The sequence below is a fragment of the Mercenaria mercenaria genome, unplaced genomic scaffold (genome assembly GCF_021730395.1).
Source record: "Mercenaria mercenaria strain notata unplaced genomic scaffold, MADL_Memer_1 contig_4666, whole genome shotgun sequence".
Taxonomy (NCBI): domain Eukaryota; kingdom Metazoa; phylum Mollusca; class Bivalvia; order Venerida; family Veneridae; genus Mercenaria; species Mercenaria mercenaria.
Genome location: NW_026462911.1, coordinates 15,714 through 41,132, shown reverse-complemented (window position 1 = coordinate 41,132; position 25,419 = coordinate 15,714). Strand labels below are relative to the sequence as shown.

At 36.0% G+C, this 25,419-nt stretch overlaps 1 protein-coding gene across 1 annotated transcript; it reads left to right on the top strand.

The window, feature by feature from the left end:
• Positions 1 to 33: 33 nt before the first annotated feature.
• Positions 34 to 25,052, top strand: LOC128554037 (interferon-induced protein 44-like). Its single transcript, XM_053535249.1, has 7 exons — positions 34 to 192; positions 10,252 to 10,784; positions 11,087 to 11,148; positions 17,465 to 17,662; positions 20,750 to 20,893; positions 21,189 to 21,360; positions 22,000 to 25,052. The coding sequence occupies exons 2-7, from the start codon at positions 10,259 to 10,261 to the stop codon at positions 22,314 to 22,316; spliced, it is 1,419 nt and encodes a 472-aa protein (XP_053391224.1). The 5' UTR covers positions 34 to 192; positions 10,252 to 10,258; the 3' UTR covers positions 22,317 to 25,052.
• The last annotated feature ends 367 nt before the right edge of the window (positions 25,053 to 25,419 follow it).

The window sequence follows — 25,419 nt, the reverse complement described above, 5'->3', positions numbered from 1 at the left end:
AGAAATATGCGTAAAAATAATAAAATGTTCACATAACAATATTTTGACTGCCATACTTTAGAATTATCAAAAAACTTACAGCTTGATAATAATGGTTTATTTAACGTACTGAAAGTCTTAGCCGTGTTTAGAGTCCTGTACAGTGTTAATTGGACAGAGGTGTTGTACAGACACATTCGATAATCCGTACTGGTAAGTAGGTTTTTTCGAATAAATAAAAGTTTTTCTTGTTATACTTGTTTCGAATAACATTGTTTAAATTGAACTCTGTAGCTATAGATATAGATCTATAATGAATTGTACATGCATTATGTAAAACTGTCGGAAATTTATTATCTTCTGGAATCGAAAACGAAAGTACAAGTCGAAGTAGTTGAGTCAGATGATTGTGATATTTGTAAATGTATTTGACAAATTGTAGGCCTGCTATCGCTTTTAGCTAATGTTTATATATGGCTGTATGCATGTCTAGGGATGCCGGTCACACTAGTTACGGGATAATTTCTGACGACTGTCAGCAAAGTGCTGAAATAGCTCAGCATGTGGAAAGGTAACTCCTGCAAACACTTGATTCATGATCACAAAAAAAATGGAAATTCAAACCTAGCTTATTGCGTTGCATTTAGGGTATCTTTGACTTAATACTGTGAGTTTTTTAAGACAGGAAAGTTTGCAGATTGGAAATTATACACTGTTTTTCAAAGTATTTGAATGGGACTAAAATTTCATTTTCATTTTTTATTGAATGGCTGCATAATCTCTCTAAAGAAACTACGGAAATCTTCCTTTCTTGTAGATAAATAAGTCATATTAAAATAAATCAAATAGCCTACATGTAGCAGAAAAAAATGCTATAAGCTGCGGTCTCTTTTTGCACTGTGTTATGTGTCAAAATCTAAGTAGATTAGGTAAATAGTAAAATAAACACAATGCCACTTTAAAATAATAGCTCGTCTGATTTTTTAAGATTAATCTACGAACTTTTGTCGGCACTTGATTATCGGCGTCGGCTAAGATTTAAAGTCTTTTTTTTCTCGAAAACTACAAGAGCTAGCCTATAGCTTTGAAACTTTGCATAGATCTACTTTTTGCAATTTCTGCATTAAAATTTTTGTTTTATATATAATAGGTCCGCCGTTTTCTTGAATAAAATACCATAAGACAGTAGCTTTGAAATTTTGCTGACTTGTTTATCATCATTGATTGAGTATGCTGGCCAAGAACCTTAACTCTCATTTACATTATTTCAGATTTATGGCCCTTTTGTATTTAGAATATTTGAATTTCTTTGTTAAAATGTGTGTGTAGGTCCACTTTTCTCGAATACTATAAGAGCAGTAGCTTTGAAACAAGTATGTTGGCCAGGATCCTTTAACTTTTCTAATTCGACTGCATTTGTCAGAATTATACCCTTTTTAACTTAGAAAATAGGTATTTATTAGTAATTTTTTGTTTATGTTCACTTTTCTTGAATACTATAGCTTTGAAACTTAATTCTATATGTTAAACAATATATGAGTAAGAAAGCCAAGAACCATAACTCTTTTCTTGCATGTTGCATTACGTCAAGCACTTACGAACGAGTGTTGGCACCAGCAGACGGTGCTCTTGTTTTCTTAAGGCATTTTTCTTTCTCGAGGATTTCTGTTTACATTGAGACAGATTTATGATGTCAGTATTTAAGAAATGTGGGTAATTGGACATTTTTTTTTTTTTTTGAAAATTCGTCTGCGATACCGAACACGTTCCCTCACCGACATTTTACCAAATCCTGTTATCTTTTTACCGGCATGTATGCGCAACATTAGACTAGCCACTAGACTGATTATATATATATATAGAGAGAGAGAGATTAGACTAGCCACTAGACTGATTATATATATATATATATAGAGAGAGAGAGAGAGAGAGAGAGAGAGTATGAGAAAAAATATATGTTCAAACAGTGTCAAAAGTTTAATTATAAACCCGAGCGCTTTCGGCTTTTTAAAAAAGCCTTTTTCAAGGGTAGCATAAATCAAAACAACACAGCAACGGCGTAAATACCGCCTGTATAGTCATACTCTATTTTTCCCTTTTGTCGAATTCAGTTCCATAGATACAAAAGCCAGTCTATTTTAGGGATTTTCACAGAAGAATGATGTTAAAATTTTCAGTCTATGATATTGAACATAGGATATAGACTGGCTCAGTTCACTACATTCAGTCATAAAATTGTTAAAAGATATATCATAGTCTGTGAGCTAGTCTAGCACAACATCTATGAGCCAGTAATTGCGTTTGATCTACTTTAGAGAAATTTCCAAAACAAGGTAGGCAGACAATCATTGTGTATATTTCATTTTCAACAAAATGTATCAGTCTCCGGAAACAACGCGTTCAATTTATTCACTATGGGCATAGCATATCTAGTTCATCACTTCAACTTCTGCTTCGTAATGGTTACACATTAAACTCCACAAGAAGATATTTAATAAAGAGGGTACTGGAATGCCGACTTCTTTTAGTCTTTAAATATGTTTTATTTCTATACCTCTCTTGAGCGTAGAAACCATCAGCTGTTTTTAGTGTTAAATTAAACCATTATCAGGGTGTATTAGTTTCGTTGCAAATAGCTGCTTATTAGTATCAACACTTTTTTGTTTCATTTTCACTGTGTGAGCCTGGAGCTTTCTAGTTTCTTTAATAAACCATACTTTTGCTGGATCACCTGTAATATCTTCACCTTTTAAATTATACGTTCTTATTCAGTTTACGAGGGATAAAAGGTAAATTTTATTTACCGTCGCTTTGTGAAACAATTAACATAAGCTCTGTAGAGCTTTTGAGCGACCCTATATTTTAAAAATAGTTAAAACCAGTCATACCTTACCCCCAGCAATTTGCTGATACCCATATACAACTGGGTCGACTGAAACAATCGTGATAAAGTGCCTTGCCCACTGGCACCAGAACAGAAAGAAAATGCCTCTGTACAAGTTATACTAACCCCCTAGGTATTTTACAAGTCGAAAAAAACAACCAAAAATTGTTGATAATAACTTATGGGTGAATAACGTACTTGTTTTGTTTTCTAATATACCATTACGCTTTAATGTAAGAAATATTACTCCATTCTACATGATGTACAAGTAGATATATGAACTATGTATTTCTTAATTCTGAAAGTTATTGTTTTGAGCAAAAATAACTATATTTCCCTTTCATGTATAACATAACTTTTAGCTCAACTGGTCGCATTCCTTGACTATTGGAATACTTTACTAGAGCTTTCACAATTCAATTCAATTCAATTTATTTTATTATTTGTAACGTAAGCAGATACTGTTTCTAGTTACATACAGGAAAACATATAATCATAATTATAGTGACAAGTTTACACATAGAACATCATAAATATCGTAAACCTTCAAAAATATGTTGAAGTTAACAATACGTGAGGTTGAAACTCAAAATATTTAATTATATATTGATGTAAGTAATTAAGCATTTCTTGAATTGGAATAACATAACATGGAACAAGATATATGATTGACAATATTGTGAACTAAGAAATAATCATTGTAGGTATCCTTATTGGTTATTGTAATATTATATAAAGACAATATCGTACATAATACTAAGAAACTATGCAACAGCGAGTACATTCGACTGACGTAATAAGAAGGCATGATATACAAACTTTCCAAGTTTCAAGAGCACTGAATGTTGTGTAGTGCTCATAAGTTCAGTAAATTTCAAAACACTTGATCTTACATAGAAATATGGTTTGATATACATCTTTCTGATATCTCTGTAAAAAGGACAAATTATTATAAAATGATATTCATCTTCAATATCACCAGTATGACAAAAGTTACAAATACGTAAATTGCGGTCTATTCTATCAGCACCATAACGTCCAGATTCAATACGTAATTGATGGGAAGATAATCTCAATCTTGACATAGCAATTCTATATTTATTAGGTAATAGATCTAAATATTTTTCAAATTCAAAAACACATTTAAAAGTTCTATATGCAAACAAAGAACGACTGTTGGAAAGGCTGTTGTTCCAATTTTGAACAAAAACGTCGATTATTCGTTGTTTAAACTGTAAGTGGAAAGATTTCAAGTTATAATATAATGGATTATTCCAAATATATGAAAAACCATAGGTATCTAACAGCATCTTAACATTACTAGCCCAATTTTTAACTCCTCTATTACAACCATCCAACATTGCTTCGTATAAATACTTAACAATAATGTTTTTAGAATGAATAATTTTGCACCAATATTTAATTATGCGTACATATCTATTAATAAATAGCGGATACCTTCCCAGTTCCCCATATACACCCATATTGCAAGATGATGTTTTAACATGTAACAATAGTTTGCAAAACTTAAGATGTATTTGTTCAATCTCTTTAGATTTACCAAAACCCCAGACTTCGCATGCATAGTTTAGTGTAGAGCCAACAAAGGCGTCAAATAACTGACATAGAGTTTCACAAATGTGATTCATGCCTTCACCTGGACTTGCTGACAACACAGGACCATAATCTAGGAAACTGAAGAGCAATTAATATATAAACCCTTATGCACAACAAGGTAATTGCTGAAAGTTTGAATAAATTATATGAAATAATGAATGAGGAATTCAGGTCACAAACATTTCTCTATATATCATATAGAGTGCTGGCTATATTGCAAAAAAACGGCGTTCCATAAATGCGATAAGCCAATCGCATATCGGTAAAAAGTCACGTGAAATCACCCAGTCCCCATAGTCCCCATGTGCTGTACTACTTATTGCATTCCAATATACCTGCGGCCTGAAGCACTCCGGGAGAACTACGTTCCAACGTAAGTCATGTCTCAACGATATCATGTGACATATCTCAACGACTTCTGGTTACGATATCGCTCACTATGACACAGCTTATATTGTTTTCATATATATCAATTACTTTTGCTATATTTACTTATGTCTTGACTTGAACATGTATTCAGATTCTAAAAGTAATCGCATAAATTTATCAAAACATTTAAATTTTAAAAACAGTTGTCTGTTATTTAGAAAATAGAATCATTTTGCTATTTTCCAGAATATAACAAATATACTACATTTTTCAACAGCAATACTTACTGACAGTCAATGGTCGATTAAAGACAATGCCAGTTTTAGTCTTAGAAATATATTACAGCAACTGCTTATTCATAAACAGGCAATATTTATTTAATATTATGTTCCTCATTCTAACCGATGATGTTACTAACTCTAAACGCGACATAGGCAAGCGATACTGACACTCATCGAAGTATTGCGGCTAAGCATTACTTATATTCGAGTGAAATGTACCAGCAAGTCTGTGGCTGAAAATCAGATTTTGTTCAAAGTACGTACTAGTATTTTTTATCCGTTTCTTTTGTTATCATTTGATATCAAGGTATCTTACTAGCAATATGTACGAGGTGGCGCGGAGTTGACATACTATTGCATGCGCACACCTTAATTATTATTAAGTCTGTAAAAAATTCTTTTAAAGCACAGGACGCAACTAAGAAACCTGAAGTGAGCATGTAATCGTAGGTTATTAGATTTGTATCTACAAAAATGTATGTATATGCGCGCGTTCTGCAGCGGAAATAGAGAAATATTGCGCGACTTTATGAAGAATGAATGCTTATTTATCGATGCAAATCTTTTTATAATTACTACGTATGTATTATTCATTATATCAAAGATAAAAAAAATTGTTCTTTTACCCAAGTGGAACAGAAAATGTCCTAGTTAAAGAACTTAAAAACGTGACGACATCCATGAAACTGACGTCACATTTGACGACACATCCGTAATAAAACTAAAACGTCAATATTTATAGGTTATTGACTTTGTATGTGGATATAATGCACTTGTTCTGCAGTAGTAATATTGCGCGACTTTAGGAGCGCAATATTATCCGCCAAAGAAAGAGTGCATATATCCACATACAAAGTTGATAACGTTTTAATTACATACCTAATATCAAGTAATTACTTTATGTCTAAATTTTTGTTCTGGTACGAAATACAGGAAAAATACGAGAAGAATTTCACCGAAAATCTAATAAACAAATCAAGCTGACGCGCATTCATATTTTCCGCAAGCTGAAACGTCAAATAAATGTTGCAACGTGCGCGTGGATGTCAGGGACAGCACGCGATTCTTTCCATTTAAATGTTTAGAAAACATTACTCTCCGATATGAAAGCGTTGTCCGCAATATGTACAGTTTAATATATGGGAGAGTGGTGCCTTTGAGTAATAATGTCCGAGGGCTATTATTTTCTTTTAGGGCCATTATCACTAAAAGACACCGTTGTTCCATCTATTTACCTGTTTATCATATTACACGTGTACCTATAATCGTGTAAGAAAAGTTTATTAATAAAGCGCATTTTTTCATTTGTTCAAGCATTTACTGTGGTTGTTCAGTTTCTATACCATTTGGATAAGAAGCTACATGTTTTGTTTTTTTTTAAATCAAATGCCTTGATAGTTGTACTTTCTTACATAAAGCATAATTTAGGGTTGAAAAAAAAATCATTTCATGAAGAATTGCTACAAATATACGACTGGGTTGTGCTTTCTTGCCATAATCATAATGGCACGTCTAGTGTTATAATCGCCCGAGGGCTTTATTCAGAGGACCATTATGAAACTAGGTGTGCCATTGCGGCTAGAAAGCACAACCAGCCGTTTATTGACTTTTTTTATCATATACGTTCACTTCATATTTATCTTGGTATTTTCATTTTATATGTTTTCCAAACACTTAAAAGAATTATTTGTTTTGCTTTTTTATCAACAATGCCATCAATATTTGACAATCGATCTGATTCAGCGACCTTTCAATCGCCATAAATAATGTTGCTTCATGACATCAACATCAGAACGCGCTGACGTTCTGGTAACCCGGGGCCGTTATGGTTATGGTGCCAGAAGCGCACTGTGCCGTTATGGATACATTAACAGAAGCCGTAATGACCGTTTTAAACGGCATTTTGTTACTGTTTATAGTAACGTATATAATAAGGAAAATATTGCACGATCGCAGTCTATTGAAACTCAATTGAAATAATTTTAGATATGTAATAAGGAAAAATATTTCTTGCACACCGGACTAGCATTTCCGCCGACTTTACCCATGCCTGCAAAACCCATCTGGCACCCCATGCGATGGCTCTCGTGCTGGTTATGACAACTTGCGCTGCTTTGATATTATATGGTATTGTATATGTGAAGTTAGACAATATCAGGTACCTTGATACCTTCTCATCGTCCTATATACATGTAGTATTTTTGTCGGTCTGAAATACGTTATTTTACAAAAGAAAATACCGTTACGCTTTAAACGATAAAACTAAAGTGGTGCTTCACTTGAATGTAATAACGTCACTTCGGCTTACGGACGTTCATTTCCCGCGCTGTGGGTGCATGCTCTGCCATAAGAATGAGTACTGCAATTGAAGTATTTCTAATTGCTTTTAAATTTCTGTTGTTATTTGTAAAATACGGCATGCAACAAAAATGATCTGTCAGAATGAAACGCTTATTTTTATACGATATGCAAGAAAAAATTCAGTTAATTATGTGTTATGAACTCGACAGAAATATCCGTCCTGAGGCCACTTGAGCCTTGTATGGTTACGAGTTATGACGTCTCAGGTTTCTAATACATTTGCACGACGTAATAATAATTATTATATGTGGACAAAATGAGCAATACGCCTGCACATGGTGTCGAAAACATTTGTTACGAAATAGCTGATTTATGTGGAAAGTTCTTGAAGTAATGCTTTACGATCCTGATTATCTATCTATACAGTATTGATTACTGGCGTACGCATATACGTACTATCTAATAAGTGTAATTTTCTACGAGTTCAAATGGTAATTATGATGCTGAGACTTTGCAACACTGTATGTGAGACGTTGTCACATAATGTATGTTATCGTTGCGGCCTTGCAGCATTTTTGTAGCTTACATAAGTATTTGTAACTAGTTCGTTGTATCTTGCAAAATGCTGCAAATAGCTAATATATCTTCTACACATCAAACTTATCTTTTCAGTTACGAAAACGTAAAATATATGCTTAATTACACATAATAAGTGAATCAACAAGGTCATTCGAAGTGACACCGTAGCTTCATCGTTGAGGTATGTCACATGATATCGATGAGACTTGACTTACGTTGAAACGTAGTTTTCCTGGAGTGTGAAGGGCCGCAGGTAATAAGAACCATGGTCACAAAAGGGAAAATTATACTAAACCGTTTCAATCGCGCATTTTATACCTTAAACACGCAGTTCGGTAAATGTGTACTATGGATATCAAACAAGTGGTAATTTATCTTCCATTGTGTACCGGTCACATTTCTTCAATACATCTTACCTTAGAAAAACAACGCGTAGTTTATAGTTATTTCAATGTTACACAAAAAACTTGCTTGACCTTCCCTGGTGAAGTTCCGTTCTAGATTAAAAAACCATTCTGATTGGCTAATGTGAAAATGTATGTCAATCGTCATTTTACTACACGTGTTCGCTAAAATGTGAAAATGCAGCATAAATGTGCAAAATGAATAAAATAAACAGAACAGATGTAGACCAATGTACGATTTCAAATTAAAGATCATACACAAGATGAATTTCATTCATCATTTCGAGTTTTATTGTAAAAAATGTGATTATTTTTTAATTCTGTTTTTGTTTGTTTACAATTCGCCAAACATGTGCACACTGCCGTGACCTCTAGACCGGATGTTCATTAGGGAAGGTCAAGCAAGTTTTTTGTGTAACGTTGACGAAAGCATAAAATATGTTGATAATCTCAGCAATATGGAATATTGAGACAATGTGACTGGTGCACGATGGAAGATAAATTATCGCTTGTTCAATATACTAGGTACCCATTCACTGAACTGCGCGTTTAAGTTGATAAATTTACGATTGAAAGTTTGAAACGGGTTAGTATATTCCCCTTCATGACCATGGTTCTTATAGAATACCTAGGGGTAGGGTATGACATGTATAGAGGCATTTTCTTTCTGTTCTGGCGCCAGTGGCCTTGCCCAGGTCACATCGCAACTGCAGTAGCCAGGATTCGAACCAGGGGCCTTCACCTCCGTAGGAAAGCGTCTTAGGTCTCTCGATCAATGCGTCCAACTAAGAGATGATGTTGAATTAATGAGACTTCAAAGTTGTAAATCAAAAACGAAAATAGATATTTTTGATATTTGAAGTATACAATATTTTCCTTATCAATATGTAAATTTTGAAGTCCATGCAAAGTAGTAGCAGTTCTGTGACTGTTAGAAATAGCTAAAGGGCGGACACACGGGGCAACGTCATATTCAGATACCTTATTTCTTGCACAAAATGTTGTTTTTCTTCATTCTTTTAAATGCGATGTTTTCTTTCTTATTTCTGACCGCGTCTTACGCATTTACAAATTACCACTTATAATATTTGCGCTTGTCGTATATTACTAACTATGTAAGTATATCGTCACAAACTCGTTATATCACAATAACTGCCTTCTTGATATCGTTTACATTTTGAAATTAAACGTAGTGTTGTAATATCAACGTCACAGATTGTTATATTCTTTTAGATAGAGGTATTATGTAGCATTAAGTGAAATCTGAAACAATTGTTCATATTTTCAAAACATTTGAGAATATGAAGGATAATGCTGATGCATGAAGTCAACGTTTATGATAATTCGCGTCCTCACAGCAGGAATCAAAATAACTCTTCACAAGTCCGTAACAATTCGTCATGAAATCATTGACACTTTTTTAGATATCCTGTACCGAGGATGGTCAGAAATCATCTCTTCGTGCAGGCGTGATACCACAAATTTGATTGCTCCAAATTATATTTCCTAATGTGTTTGTGTAAATATAAATTTAAAAAGATATCTCATATATAGCACTCTATGTGGTATTTCCAAGCAGATTTTCATGATCGAATGATGAAAAAATGAATACTTTCCTTTATTTCGTAGTTTCCAAAAGAAACTAAGATACATGCCTGATTCGGTAATCAGTCGTTCAGTTATCTGTCTGATAATGTTAGTCAAAACTTCTTTCGGTCAGTAAATGGTCCGTTAAAGTTTTACCAGGAAAGAATTGATATTGACTCCTCTTATGAATAAAAAACAACCTTTTCTTTGGAAGCACATGCATTATTCTCTTAAATTTTTTGTCTTGAAGATCAACAATGACAGGAAAGTTGACAGATAAAGACATGGACCAGCTGGAACAATGGATAGGTACAGGTCCAAAAACATTTACACTGCTCTACGCAATCACAAGAGATGGATGTAATAACAACATCTTCCACCAGAAATGTGACAACCAGGGACCTACAGTAACGGTACTGTATAACCAACAAGGATCGGTCTATGGTGGATATACAGGAGGAAACTGGGTTAATAATGGCGGATATGTTAACGATGCTACTGCTTTCTTATACCGGCTCCATTACAACAAAGTGGTTAATCCAGTAAAGCTTCCCATAACAAACGCAACTTATGCTATCTATACAGTACAAGGGCCTACGTTTGGGGGATACAGTGGATATGACCTATCTACTTTCAATGGAACAATTAATAATTCTGGCGGTTACTTTGCTCTGAATGGCAGCATGAATCTTGGTTACAACTACAACAATCAAGGTTTGAATGCCAACCAGATCAACAATGGTACCATGAATGTAACTGAACTAGAAGTTTACAAGGTTGCGAGTAAGTCTTGTTATTTTCAATAATCTAGTAAGTTGAAGGACGCAGACATACAGTAGAATCGTGTTCAAATGACCCAATAATCGATTAGGATGAAGAGCTGTATACACTGATAACTTTCTTTACCTCTGGATACTAGACATACACACTAAGATTTTTTCCACATATTTGTTTTATAACAGTCTTACAAATTGTTACCTTGGTCAAATTTATGCAAAAATATATCTTTCATTGGATGACGTTTCGGGAAATTGTCAAAAGTGTAACGTAATTTATTCAAACCTTAAAACATTTATATTTTCCAGATGGTCAAAGAAAAAAAGCTATTCAAGAGCCATGGCGTAAAATTAAAGGTTGGAACGAAAAGGTAATGGCATAAAAATACAAGTATTCTAGAATCATTACAGACATTTTAGTATAAATACAAATTGATATAATCATATTCATTGTGAAAAGAATAATCGCAAAATGGGTATTTACAGCATACTGGAGGCGCCTCCATGGCTCCGATTTATAGTCGCTGACTTCGCGGATGTAGAACATTTTCATGGATAAGTCACCGAGCGGGCTTAGAGCAGATCAATGGTTCTACTCCGGTGTCCACGGTCCTGAAACATATCCTGGTGGAGGACCTTTGAAACCTCCTCTTCCATGTAAGGCTGAAAAAATGTCAGATGACCTTAACGTTTTAGTTTTGTCGACGTTACTTAAAACAAAACAAGCAAACAGTAGTTAGCCGTTTTGTCGGATCGGCTTATGGTGTTTCGTTGCTCATTATGTTATATTTTCATATGATTTTGCGTTCTTTTCCCTTCGATTTCAACTGCGGTCTTTTAGACAAATACACGTACAAAAGATTATTATTTTGGTTTCATCTTACTAAGATGAACTCGCATATCAATGGAAATAGCCTCTGGTAATCAAAAGATAATATTATTAATCTTTTAGTTTCTACCGGTTTATGAGTCATATTTGATTTCTAGATATTTCAGAATCATTAAGTTTATTTTTAAAGCACAAGACGTTTGGTTCTGTCTAGTAGTTTCAGAGAAAGCTGCTAATATGCAAAACTTCATGAACATTTCTAAGTTATAAAGGGACACAATTCTACTAAAACATAAGATATAGTTCTGCAACTTGGCTTGTGAAACTTTAAGATGATGGTTTTGTAGTTTCTGAGAAACCAGCTTACATGCAAAACTCCAGTAACGCGAACGAAAGAGTGGCAGCAACAACTGTTATTTATTAGCTCGCCTGAGCAATGCTCAGGTGAGTTTTTCTGATCGCTCGATGTCCGGCGTCCGTCGTCTGTCGTCTGTCTGTCGTCCGTCTGTCGTCTGTCTGTCGTCCGTCAACATTTAGCTTGTGTATGCGATAGAGGCTGTATTTTTCAACTGATCTTCATGAATTTTGGTCAGAATGATTACCTTGATGAAATCTAGGCCGAGTTTGAAAATGGGTCATCTGGGGTCAAAAACTAGGTCACTAGGTCAAATCAAAGAAAAACCTTGTGTATGCGATAGAGGCTGTATTTTTCAATTGATCTTCATGAAATTTTGTCAGAATGATAACCTTGATGAAATCTAGGCCAAGTTTGAAAATGGATCACCCGGGGTCAAAAACTAGGTCACTAGGTCAAATCTGGGAAAAACCTTGTGTATGCGATAGAGGCTGTATTTTTCAACTGATCTTCGTGAAATTTTGTCAGAATGATCACCTTGATGAAATCTAGGCTGAGTTTGAAAGTGGGTCATCTGGGGTCAAAAACTAGGTCACTAGATTAAATCAAAGAAAAACCTTGTGTATGCGATAGAGGCTGTATTTTTCAATTGATCTTCGTGCATTTGGGTCAGAATGATTACCCTGATGAAATCTAGGCCTAGTTCGAAAATGGGTCATCTGGGATCAAAAACTAGGTCACTAGGTCAAATCAAATAAAAACCTTGTGTATGCGATAGAGGCTGTATTTTTCAATTAATCTTCATGAATTTTAGTCAGAATGATTACCTTGATGAAATTTAGGCTGAGTTCGAAAATGGGTCATCTGGAGTCAAAAACTAGGTCACTAGGTCAAATCAAATAAAAACCTTGTGTATGCGATAGAGGCTGTATTTTTCCATTAATCTTCATGAATTTTGGTCAGACTGATAACCTTGATGACATATAGGCCGAGTATGAAAACGGGTCCTCTGGGGTCAAAAACTAGGTCACTAGGTCAAATCAAAGAAACACCTTGTGTATGCGATAGAGGCTGTATTTTTCAATTAATCTTGATGAATTTTGGTCAGAATGATTGCCTTGATGAAATCTAGGTCAAGTTTGAATATGGGTCCTCTGGGGTCAAAAAGTAGGTCACTAGGTCAAATCAAAGGAAAAGCTTATATATGCGATAGAGGCTGTATTTTTCAATTGATCTTCCTGAAATTAAGTCCAAAATGAGAACCTTAACGAAATCTAGGCCGAGTTTGAAAATGGATCATTCTGGGTCAAAAAGTAGGTCACTAGGTCAAATCAAAGAAAAACCTTGTGTATGCGATAGAGGCTGTATTTTTCAATTGATCTTCGTGAAATTTGGTCAGAATGATAGTCTTGATGAAATCTAGGTGAAGTTCGAATATGGGTCTCGTGCTCTGGGGTCAAAAATTAGGTCACAGGTCGAATCAAAGAAAATACTTATTTATACTCAAGATTTTTGCTCTTTGCTCGAATTTTAATGATAATTGGTCAGAATATTTATTTCCATGAAATCACTAGGTCAAACACTGTTATGGTGTGTTATGGTGTGTTTCTCAGGTGAGCGACCTAGGGCCATCTTGGCCCTCTTGTATTACATATTCTTCCTGTCAGGATACTGGTTATATGACCCAGGGAAGTGCCTACGCCTTTAGTATCTTGAACAATGGTTTGGGTCCAATCGCTAAAATGACTATGTCTTAGACTAGCTGACAAACGATGTAGAATGTCCTTTGTTAAAAACGTAGAGCTGGTGAGACCAAATATCTCATATATAGAATTTTCCTCTGGCTACCTTGCCTAAATGATTCGTGTACCAATGATTCGTAAATGAGCTAGACAATTTCAGGGATCAGGCAAATCACTAAATGTTTCAAACTAACAATCTTCAATTAAAAATGATTAGCTCAAACTCCTATAGGCTGGAGACTCTATACTTGAGTGGTCTTTTTAGCTCACCTGAGCAAAGGTGAGCTTTTGTGATCGCCCTGTGTCCGTCGTCCGTCCATCGTCAACAGTTTGACTGTTAACACTCTAGAGGTAACAATTTTAGTCCAATCTTAATGAAACTTGGTCAGAATGTTATCCTCAATAAAATCTTGGACGAATTCGATATTGGGTCATTTAGGATGAAAAACTAGGTCACCAGGTCAAATCAAAGGAAAAGCTTGTTAACACTCTAGAGGTCACAATTTTGGCCCAATCTTAATGAAACTTGGTCAGAATGTTATCCTCAATAAAATCTTGGACGAGTTCGATATTTGGTCATCTGGGGTCAAAAACTAGGTCACCAGGTCAAATCAAAGGAAAAGCTTGTTAACACTCTAGAGGTCACAATTTTGGCCCAATATTAATGAAACTTGGTCAGAATGTTATCCTCAATAAAATCTTGGACGAGTTTGATATTGGGTCATCTGGGATCAAAAACTAGGTCACCAGGTCAAATCAAAGGAAAAGCTTGTTAATACTCTAGATGTCACTCCATTCCATGCCTATTTCTCTGTCTTTCTTCAAATGATCCCCTACTAGCTAAAGCTGCACCGCTTACTGTCTCTGCATTCTCGTGCTATATGACCTACCTTATTACATATAAAACATATGGGCTTTTTAAAGGCTGATTTTTCACTCTGTGTAGGCTGAGACACTTGCTGAACCTCGATCGAAGGCTGTGGTTCTTTGCTGCATGACAAATTACCTTTATTTATCCGGTAAGATGTGATAGAGCTACCATGAGCTCCAATATATTGTTCTGCCAACTGTGTAATCTCAGCTCTCGACTTTGCAACTCTTTCCTTTAAGAATAAAGCAAGGTCCTTGGAACAAGTTTGGATGAACTGTTCTCTGATCATAAGGTCTTTCAGCATTTCAAACGTATTGTCAACTTCTGCCATCTCTGTCCATCGACTGAAATACCTGTCCAGCCTTGCCATGAACTGAAAAACAGTTTCACCATGCTCTGGCTTGCATTCCCTGAACTTCAATCTAAAACCTTCTTCTGTTAACTGATAACGCTTCAGAACTGCTTTCTTCAATGCCGTATAGCCCAAGCCTTTTCCTGTAAGTAATGAGCTGAGGCTTACAGCCCATGGCTCTTCTTTCTATCCCTGGCTTTTTGCAAATCGTTCGTATCGTTCAAGGTATGCATCCATATCATCTTTACTTTCCTCGAATTTCGGTAGCCTTGGCCATAGTGTTTTACTGCTCAAATGCTCCGCACCTTTATTAACACCTAAGGCTCCAGCATCAGCCGTTATTTTAAGCATTTCCAACTCCCGTTCCTTCAAAACTCGTTCTTCCTCTTTTAAAGCTCGTTCCTTTTCTCAACGTTCCAACTCAAATAACCTTTTCTCTTTTGCCTGCTGTTCCTCATAATCCCGTTTTTGTTCCTCAAAATGCCGTAACTTCTCGGCCTGTTCAAGCTCAAACAATCGCTTCTTGAGCCTCACACCTTCGCCTGTCTTCCTCTTTTAAAGCTCGTTCCTTTTCTAAACGTTCCAACTCAAATAACCTTTTCTCTTTTGCCTGTTGTTCCTCATAATCCCGTTTTTGTTCCTCAAAATGACGTAACTTCTCGGCCTGTTCAAGCTCAAACAATCGCTTCTTGAGCCTCACACCTTCGCCTGTCTTCATCTCGTCTCTGTCTCTCTTCTTCCCGTCTCAACATACGTTCCTCACGTTCAGTATACTCCTTCTCTTTCCTATCCACAAACTCTATGAGCTCTGAACCTGAGAGACCCATACGTTCTCCCATCGAAACCCATTTATCATAATCCATCTTGAACCCTTTAGCTTTAGGCTGGAACTATGTCTGGAACAAGATTAAATGTAGCTCAGACCACCTTAAGTCACAGCGCCTTCTGGTACACCAACGGAACGTTAAAACTACTAGTCTCTGTACCTCCTCGGATATAGATCCCGGACGAGCCCCCAAATTGTCAGGATATTGGTAATATGACCCAGGGAAGTGCCTACGCCTTTAGTATCTTGAACAATGGTTTGGGTCCAATCGCTAAGGTGACTATGTCTTAGACTAGCTGACAAACGATGTAGAATGTCCTTTGTTAAAACAGAGCTGGTGAGACCAAATATCTCATACAAAGAATTTTCCTCTGGCTACCTTGCCTAAATGATTCGTGTACCAGTGGTTCGTAAATGATTTCTTATTATGAGCTAGACAATTTCAGGGATCAGGCAAATCACTAAATGTTTCAAACTAACAATCTTCAATTCAAAATGATTAGCTCAAACTCCTATAGGCTGGAGACTCTATACTTGACTGGTCTTTTTGTTGAAGTTCCCGTCAGACAATGTCTTTGAATCAACAACATACGAGTCCTATCGCATAGATGCTCGGCCTCTGTCCTCTCAAACTCTGTATGATTGCCCTGACTCCTGGATGCTCAGCGCCTATATGCTATCATATGTAGCATTCAACTACCGTATAGGTATATCCCCGATGCCTTGGCTGTACTTCGCCAGTAATGCTGAACCGTCTATAAGCTGGAACTCTCTTACTATCTCAGTAGATTACCAAACTCTGGGTCTCTGTCTCAGCTTCCCGATGCTCAGCCTATATATGCTATCGTCAATAGCATTCAACTACCCTTAAGGTAAAACTTCTATGCGCTGGCCCTATAGATCGAAACCTGGTTGAAATTCTGCAACTCTTCTTTAGTCTACAAACTTCCAAAGTCTTCTTTTTAATAATTTATCCGCCCTGACAGGGTAACTGCAATAGTCTCCTTATCAAGGTACTGGGATAAATTATTAGTTAAATCCTCGATATGTCTTCTTCTACCACTGGATACCGAATTAACTCTCTGTCATCCATCTACCTATTTATACCCCAGCAGACGTGCTATTTTTAGAACTTGTTTCTGATTAGTCCAAATTTAAACATAACGTTTTACAACGAGTACTTGCTCTATCAAATATCTGGTTCCCTTTAACTTTTGTATATGACATAATGTGCGAAGCTGGGACCCAGTCATCCACATAATGAACCCAAATCAGCCACAAATGACTCAAATTCTATTATTAACAGAATTCAACAATAATTATAGCAATGACAACCTGAAAAGGGAGTCAAGCACTATCTGTGCTTATGTGTTACGTTATCAATATACATGTATTAAATATACAAATTATTCTGACACTTCCATCATTTTTGTCAGTCTGACAGAGTTGTCAGGAGTGGAGAGGGGAAATCATTTTTGCTATATCAGCAAACCCATTTGATATAACTAACTATAACTTTAAAACAGATTTAACGATTAACTCTGACATTGACGGCAATAAGCAATACGTGAATAGTGGATATAAGGACTTGTTATTCTAAATGAGTGTTGTAGATCCTATATGTCCAATTAATTTGATATTCACTTACACATACTTGCCAAAGTTATTTAAGGACTTTTAGACACACCTTATATAGTACCTAATCATTTTAGTTCTTGGACGAACTTACTGAAGATATTGTGTCATTCAAACCGCTCCCGGACTTGCATATCTCCGAGGCTCGGGTCCTGATGATCGGTCCAGTTGGAGCTGGAAAGTCGAGTTTCTACAACACAATTAACTCCATATTCCGGGGCCGTATCACACAGAGGGCATGTAGTGGAAGCGCTGAGCAGAGTCTTACAACTGCTGTAGGTATTTTCAGTGTCATACACCATAAGTACTTTTTTAAGTACTGGCTATAATACAGACTGCATTTGATTGTAAGATGAAAACGATTATTGTTATACATAAAAGAATCATGACGTATTTTGTCTAGACACCGTAAGCAACTATGTAAACCCTTATTTTAGCTCACATGTCACAAAGTGACAAGGTGAGCTTTTGTGATCGCGCAGCGTCTGTCGTGCGTCCGTCCGTAAACTTTTGCTTGTGACCACTGTAGAGGTCACTTTTTTCATGGGATCTTTAAGAACGTTGGTCTGAATGTTCATCTTGATGATATCTAGGTCAAGTTTGAAACTGGGTCACGTGCGTTCTAAAACTAGGTCAGTAGGTCTAAAAATACAAAAAAACCTTGTGACCTCTCTAGAGGCCATACATTTCAATGGATCTTCATGAAAGTTAGTAAGAATGTTCACCTTGATGACATTTAGGTCAAGTTTGAAACTGGGTCACGTGCCGTCAAAAACTAGGTCAGTAGGTCAAATAATAAAAAACTTTGTGACCTCTCTAGAGGCCATATTTTTCATGGGATCTATATGAAAGTTGGTCTGATTGTTTATCTTGATGATATCTAGGTCAAGTTTGAAACTGGGTCAACTGCGATCAAAAACTAGGTCAGTAGGTCCAAAAATAGAACAAACTTTGTGACCTCTCTAGAGGCCATACTTTTGAATGGATCTTCATGAAAATTGGTCAGAATGTTCACCTTGATAATATCTAGATCAAATTTGAAACTGGGTCACGTGCCTTTAAAAGCTAGGTCAGTAGGTCAAATGATAAGAAAAGTTTCAAAACCTTGTGACCTCTCTAGAGGCCATATTTTTCATGGGATCTTCATGAAAATTGGTCAGAATGTTCATCTTGATGATATCTAGGTCAAGTTCGAAACTGGGTGACGTGCGGTCAAAAACTAGGTCAATAGGTCTAAAAAAAAAAAACCTTTGACCTCTCTAGAGGCCATATTTTTCAATGGATCTTCATGAAAATTGGTCTGATTGTTCATCTTGATGATATCTAGGTAAATTTCGAAACTGGGTGACGTGCGGTCAAAAACTAGGTCAGTAGATATAAAAATAGATAAACCTTGTGACCTCTCTAGATGCCATATTTTTCATGAGATCTTCATGAAAATTGGTGGGAATGTTCACCTTGATGATATCTAGGTTAAGTTCAGAATTAAATCACGTGCCTTCAAAAACTAGGTCATTAGGTCAAATAATAGAAAAACCTTGTGACCTCTCTAGAGGCCATATTTTTCAATGGATCTTCATGAAAATTGGTCAGAATTTTTATCTTGATGATATTTAGGTCAGGTTCAAAACTGGGTCACATGAGCTCCAAAACTAGGTCACTATGTCAAATAATAGGAAGAAACGACGTCATACTCAGTTCAAAACTGGGTCATGTGGGGACAGATGAGCGATTCAGGACCATTATGGTCCTCTTGTTTGTTTTTTTTGGTTTTTTTTTTGCTTCAGCAGAATTATCATGATCATTGTTGGCGTGTAACTAACTAGTCATTTTTTTTGTCTAAATCTGCATCTGTAAGAGATAAAATAAGGACCTGATTTTTAGCTATTCTGTATATGCGCTTTAGTGCGCGCGTTAGTGCGTCCGTCCGATTTTGTCCGACAATTACTTTGGCATGCATCCTTTATTATTTGACATAAATGTTCACCTTAACGTTACGGAGTGTCATGCACAAATCTTATGTCCCTATCTCAAAGTCACCAATTAGGGTTAAAATGTCATTTTACAGTCTATCAATGTCGTAAAATTTACATGATTGATGCAAAGGCGTCACATTTGACATCTGTATGAGACGGAGTATCGCACCAGTACCGCAGGTCCCTATCTCAGAGATGGGTCTCAGGAGTCAAAGGTCATTTTAGAAACCGCCGGGCCATAACTGAGCAATCCCTTATATTTGTCTTTAATCTTTACCTCAGTGAGACAAAAGTGCCTCATGCAGACATCAGATCCGTATCTCAAAAGTCAATGTCACATTTAGAATAAACGTCATTTTGAAGACGTCCGAGCTGTAACGTTCACACGCATGGAACAATCTTTTTTTTTGAATTTAGCATAAATGCTACCCCAGCGCTCAAATCCTTGCTTCGTATCACAAAGGTCAAGATCATACTTAGGGGTCAAGTGTCATTTTAAAGCTTGTATGGGCTGTAACTTCGACATGCATGAATTAATCTTATTTTTACAGAACTATTTGCCTCAGTGAGACAGGTTTTTAAGTACAAACCACAGTCCAATGTCACGAGCTCATATAAGATTTTGTCTAGGCCATAACTTTGACATGCACTGAGCAATTTATTTAATTTGGCAGAAATATTTCCATATTTACAAAAGTGGTATTACCAGGGGATACATGTCCCTATTTCATAGTCAATGTCACACTTAGGGAGAAGGGTCATATAAGAGGTCATATAAGATATTATTCAGGTCATAACAGTGATAACTTAGACAAGCATATATTGAGGATTTTTTATTTGGCAGAAATGTTTCCCTTAAACCGTGGCTTTGCCAGACGACACAGGACTTTATCTAAAAGGTCAGTTTGGTTGAAACGTTTGAGTTATTGGGCCTATGCATTAGAAAATAGCGGACTGGACATTGTTGACCTTAGGGCATCATTTTTAGACAGCAATACTGGGATTAAACTAAAATTTTAATGTTACACAGACAAAAAAGACGACCATGATACAAAATCGTTAACTAATAGAAGAATAAATTGCTTGAATTATACGGATCAAGGAGGTTAGTGAGGTATGTAAGACATCACATGCGGTAAAACCAAAGAAAGGTCCTAATAGGTCACAGAACCGAACATAGTTTCTTGTCAGTATATTGTATGTGTCCTAAAGCAATGGTGTAAAAATAATTTTCATGGTTTTGCATGGACACGTAAAAAATCCCAGAGATAGGGACCTATATGTTTATGAGTTAAACAGAAAGGTTCCGGTAACAAAGTCTTGTAGAGAGTTCGGATTGAATGAGGTGACATTGATTACACCTTTCGTTTTGTGTTATTGTAACAGTACACTCCCTATCTTGTGCGAGTTCGATCCGGGGCTAACCTTAACTTCAAACTGTGTGACACACGTGGGTTAGAAGAATCGCAGGGTTTGGATGTACTCGAATGCAACTATCTTCTTGATGGAAATGTACCAGAGTATTATCAGGTAATTTTTATTTTATACTACAAATTATCTGTCCGATATATAAATTTCTAGAAATGTAACCCAACATTGAACTTACCTACAATGTCGGTATACATGTAACAGTTTTAAGTAAAATATAGCCTTTACTTTCTGATAAAATTTTGCAATACAGTACATGTATCTGCTGCACCTATTCAATGTGATTAATTTGACGCTTTTAATATTTGTTCAGCTAGTTGTTAATTTAGTTCATATAGTACATAGAGTGTAACTGGTGCGCATGCGCTTTGAATTCTACTTTATCATTTCGTGACAGTTCAATCCTGCAGCACCAATATCTCAAGAGACCGACGGCTTTATAGCCAAACCAACACTCGAAGATAAAGTACACTGTGTAGTGTTTGTACTGGACTCTACCACGCTTGAGGTTACACCAACAAAAATCATTCAGAAAATGAAAAGTTTTCAAACCCTCATGAATCAGAAAGGTATTCTTTGAGTGTTTTCAAGTTGTTATGTTTATGTCTGTGCATCAGTTTATGATTATTGGTGACTACAAAATGTTGAGTTTTATGTTTAAATGGTGTTTAGAATGCATGAACAAACAAAATACGCATGTGTCTATTTCAGCAGTACCGCCTCGGTGGCCTAGTGGTAGAGCGTCCGCTTCGAGTGCGGGAGGTCGTGGGTTCGATCCTTGGCCGCGTCATACCAAAGACGTAAAAAATGGTACTAGTAGCTTCCTCGCTTGGCGCTCAGCATTAAGAGGATAGTGCTAGGACTGGTCAGCCCGGTGTCAGTATAATGTGACTGGGTGGGGTATCATGCCATGTGTCTACGGCGTGATATTCCAGTGAGGCAGCGCTATAAAGTTGGGCATTGTGCTCACTGCTACAAGTAGACACCGTCGCTTATATGACTAAATATTGTTGAAAAAGACGTTAAACCCGAACACACACATCCACACTATTTCAGCAGATTCAAAATTGTATAAAGTATCTGTATTCAGTTACATTTTATTTCATAATGATTGTAAAAAGACTTGTCAAAAGTGTTTGAATAAATGTTGTTTTTTTATGTTGAAACAATTTCATCAGTAAATGTAAACAAATGTCAACTATTTATAGGTATCCCACAGGCACTTCTTCTGACCAAAGTAGACAAACTCTGTAAAGATGTAGAGAAAAACGTATCACAAGTTTTCAAAAGCGAAACGGTAGAAGAACATGTCGAGAAAGCATCTCAGCTACTTGGTCTACCACGCGGTAACGTACTTCCGGTGAAGAACTACGAAAATGAGATGCAGCTTGAAGAAAATATCAGTATCTTGGCACTTCTTTCTCTGCGGCAGATTTTGTATTTCGCGGAAGATTACATGGAGAACATGATGGACAAGAGGGCAGCTGCACAGCGGAAAACGGAGAAGATGAATGTAAAGAAATAAACAAAACGGACACTAAATCTGCTAGGAAGCATATTTTATTGATGAATTTTGTTTGTATTTGTTGCATTCTTTATATCTTTAGTTCGGCATGACAAGTGCCATAAGAGCTCTTGCTATACCAGACGTATGTGCACACTTTGTTAACGACTCTCCCGCAAGTATTACCCATCACAATTGATACCTTTCCCATGATAATACTAATTGAATGACATGGGTTCCATAACTTTTGCTATCATTTTAATGAAGTTATGCCCCTTTTATGCTTAGGCGTTTTTATGCCCAAGCCTTATACTTGATGTGTGATATTTTACTTCTTTTTACTTTGATGTTCAAAAAGCTCTAAATAAACATTCACTATAACTGGGTGACATGTCCTTAAAAAAAACCCAGAGCCCAAGCTCAAAAGTCAATGTCACTTGGAGCCCAGTCCTGATAATTTCCTATCAATGTGCCACTTTTCAAAGGAAGTACACTTATGTGTCCTAACATTATATCGCGGGCGCATCCCTGTCCTGTAGACACATTTGTAGTTGTCAACAAAATTCTGTTCGCGATTGCTAGCGAGTAGGTATCCCAGTAAATTCCCGTCTTAATTTGATAAAACTTAACATACTTCGCCATTGTAGTACCAATTGCATGACATATGTCCCATAAGTCTAGATTGCATGTTGAAATCAAATGAAATGATGAAATAGTACCCATTTTGTAATTGGCCATATTTGTCGTAGCCTCCAGCCATTAAAGATTTACTACCACACTCCATTTAACCAGTCACAAGACACATAAATAGTTGAAAATTTAAACTTTTTGAGCATTTTTTTTTCAGTCTATTTAATAACATGTCGCTCATCTGGCCTTGCACACTAATTCTATAACTGTTGTGAAAATCTTCCTATACTCACAGTTTGATGTAGAAAGTATATATTGCATTGTACATTGCAATAACAAAAGCAGTGAAATGCCGCAGTTTAAGAAATAATATATCTAAATCAAATCAAATCAAATCAAATTTATTCACTCAGTGCATCATACATGATACAAACATGAGGTATATATATAGTAATACGTTTTAAACAGCGGTACTTAGCAAATCTACTTTACAGAGAGCAAACAGAATATGTTTCGTAAAACGTAACCATCTATCGTTTACAATTCTTTTTTTACAATATTATTAATCATAAATCTGCGTTATGAGGACAGTATATGTATGTCGCACGTGGAAAAGATTCACCACCCCACACCCAGCACCGCACCCAGCACGAGTCCGTTGCTCACTTGACAGAAAAATCTGTGAATTCTACCAGACGCACTACACCCATAGGACGAGCAAGTACCAACGAACCCGTACCGATGCGACATACACTTAACATTAAGTGAATTTTCTTTTACTATTTTAGCAATCATCGGTATTCAAGTTTTCGGATTAACGTTATTTGAATAATTAATTTGACTAGATATATTTGTTTTGTCGAATTAAATGTTGGTTTGAGTCTAGTATTTGGCACGAAATTGTGTATATTTCAGACTGTCAAAAAGTGACATCTCCTGTAAAAGCACTGACCGTCTGTCTTTTGTTTATGAATAATAGCTTTGGGTAGTTCATTCAAATTTGTATAATACTTTGGAAAGAAGATTAAAATTTAATTGCAACTCTATTTTAATTTTCTATGAAAGAAATCTTGCTATGATGTGTATATTTAAATTTTATGGTTAGTTGTGCGTGATGCATGGATTACATGCATTTTTGTAGTTTAAGTTAAGTTGATACACAAGTTTGGACTTGCCGTTTCTTCGTGCTATTTTGAAAGAGTGTAACTTCAGTTTGGATATTAAGAAGGAAGGGTGAAGGATGTTGTTAAATTATGTTCGTGATTGGCTTATAAGCGATGCGAGTTTAATGTCATCTATCTAGTATTCTTATTATGCTGTGGTGCTTTATATATTGAGAGAACTTTGTACTTGCGTTGTCCAACTGTGTATTCTAATAAGTGTGTTTGGGTATTATATTATACTGGTGTGGATATTTGATAATGGATATGCGGTTGCTTTGCTGTCAGACTGGCTGCTGGTCATTTTACGTCATAGCGTGTAAGCTTGTAAATAGTTTAATTAATGCGCTTATTGTTGTGAAGTTAAAATATTTCAAACTGTTGAAATGATACCTGCTTCTGACTACGGTCAATGTACGAAGTGTATGTAATATTTTTACATCATTCAAGCAAATTGGTTTATATAAATATATGGCTATATACAGCATGTCATGTGCTATTAGACAATAGTACAATAGAGGGTTACCAATTCAAATGTATACGCATGCATGTATTCACAGATGGAGGTTTTTGGGTGGTACTTCTATCTGGTGGAGGATTAAATTGGAGATATTAATGCTCGATAATTGGGATAATTGAACTTGTGGGTCTTGGTTTCTTCTTACATTTCTTAGTTATTGCTAATTAAATATTTTTTGTTAAGTAAAGTGACTTTGTGGTATTAGGTTAGGCAAGTCAATGTAGTCTCACAAGTGATCTTAACGAAACGAAATGTAAGAAGACTTTATACATGCATGCCTATACTGTGTAATGGTATCACCTTTAATGAATGAACTCTATTCATATGACCTATGACCTCTGTAAATTTCCACAGCATGCATCTCCACTCTCTATTGTTATATATATACATGTATATATCAATGATTCCCGCCAAAGCCCAGTCCTTAGAATAAACTAGTACAGTCAACACACTTGTGTTTGCTTTTATTCTATATCCACATTTGTGGTATACACAGGACCAATAGTGATATGAACATCACAAAATAGAAATCATTACATGGTGTCAGAAGTGGGATTAATATTTAGTAAACTATTCACAATCTGTGAATTTATAAACATGGAGTTAACAGGACTTTCTGTGCCTACTATGAAATGGGACTCTAGCAACTTGCCGGATCAATGGATTAAATTCCAGAGACATGTGGAACTAATGTTTTCGGGCCCACTGAGAGAAAAATCTAACGAGGAAAAGGTGTCCTACCTTTTAATCTGGGTAGGGGATAAAGGGCGAGACATTCACGCGACATGGGAGCCCTTCACTGGTGACGACGCCA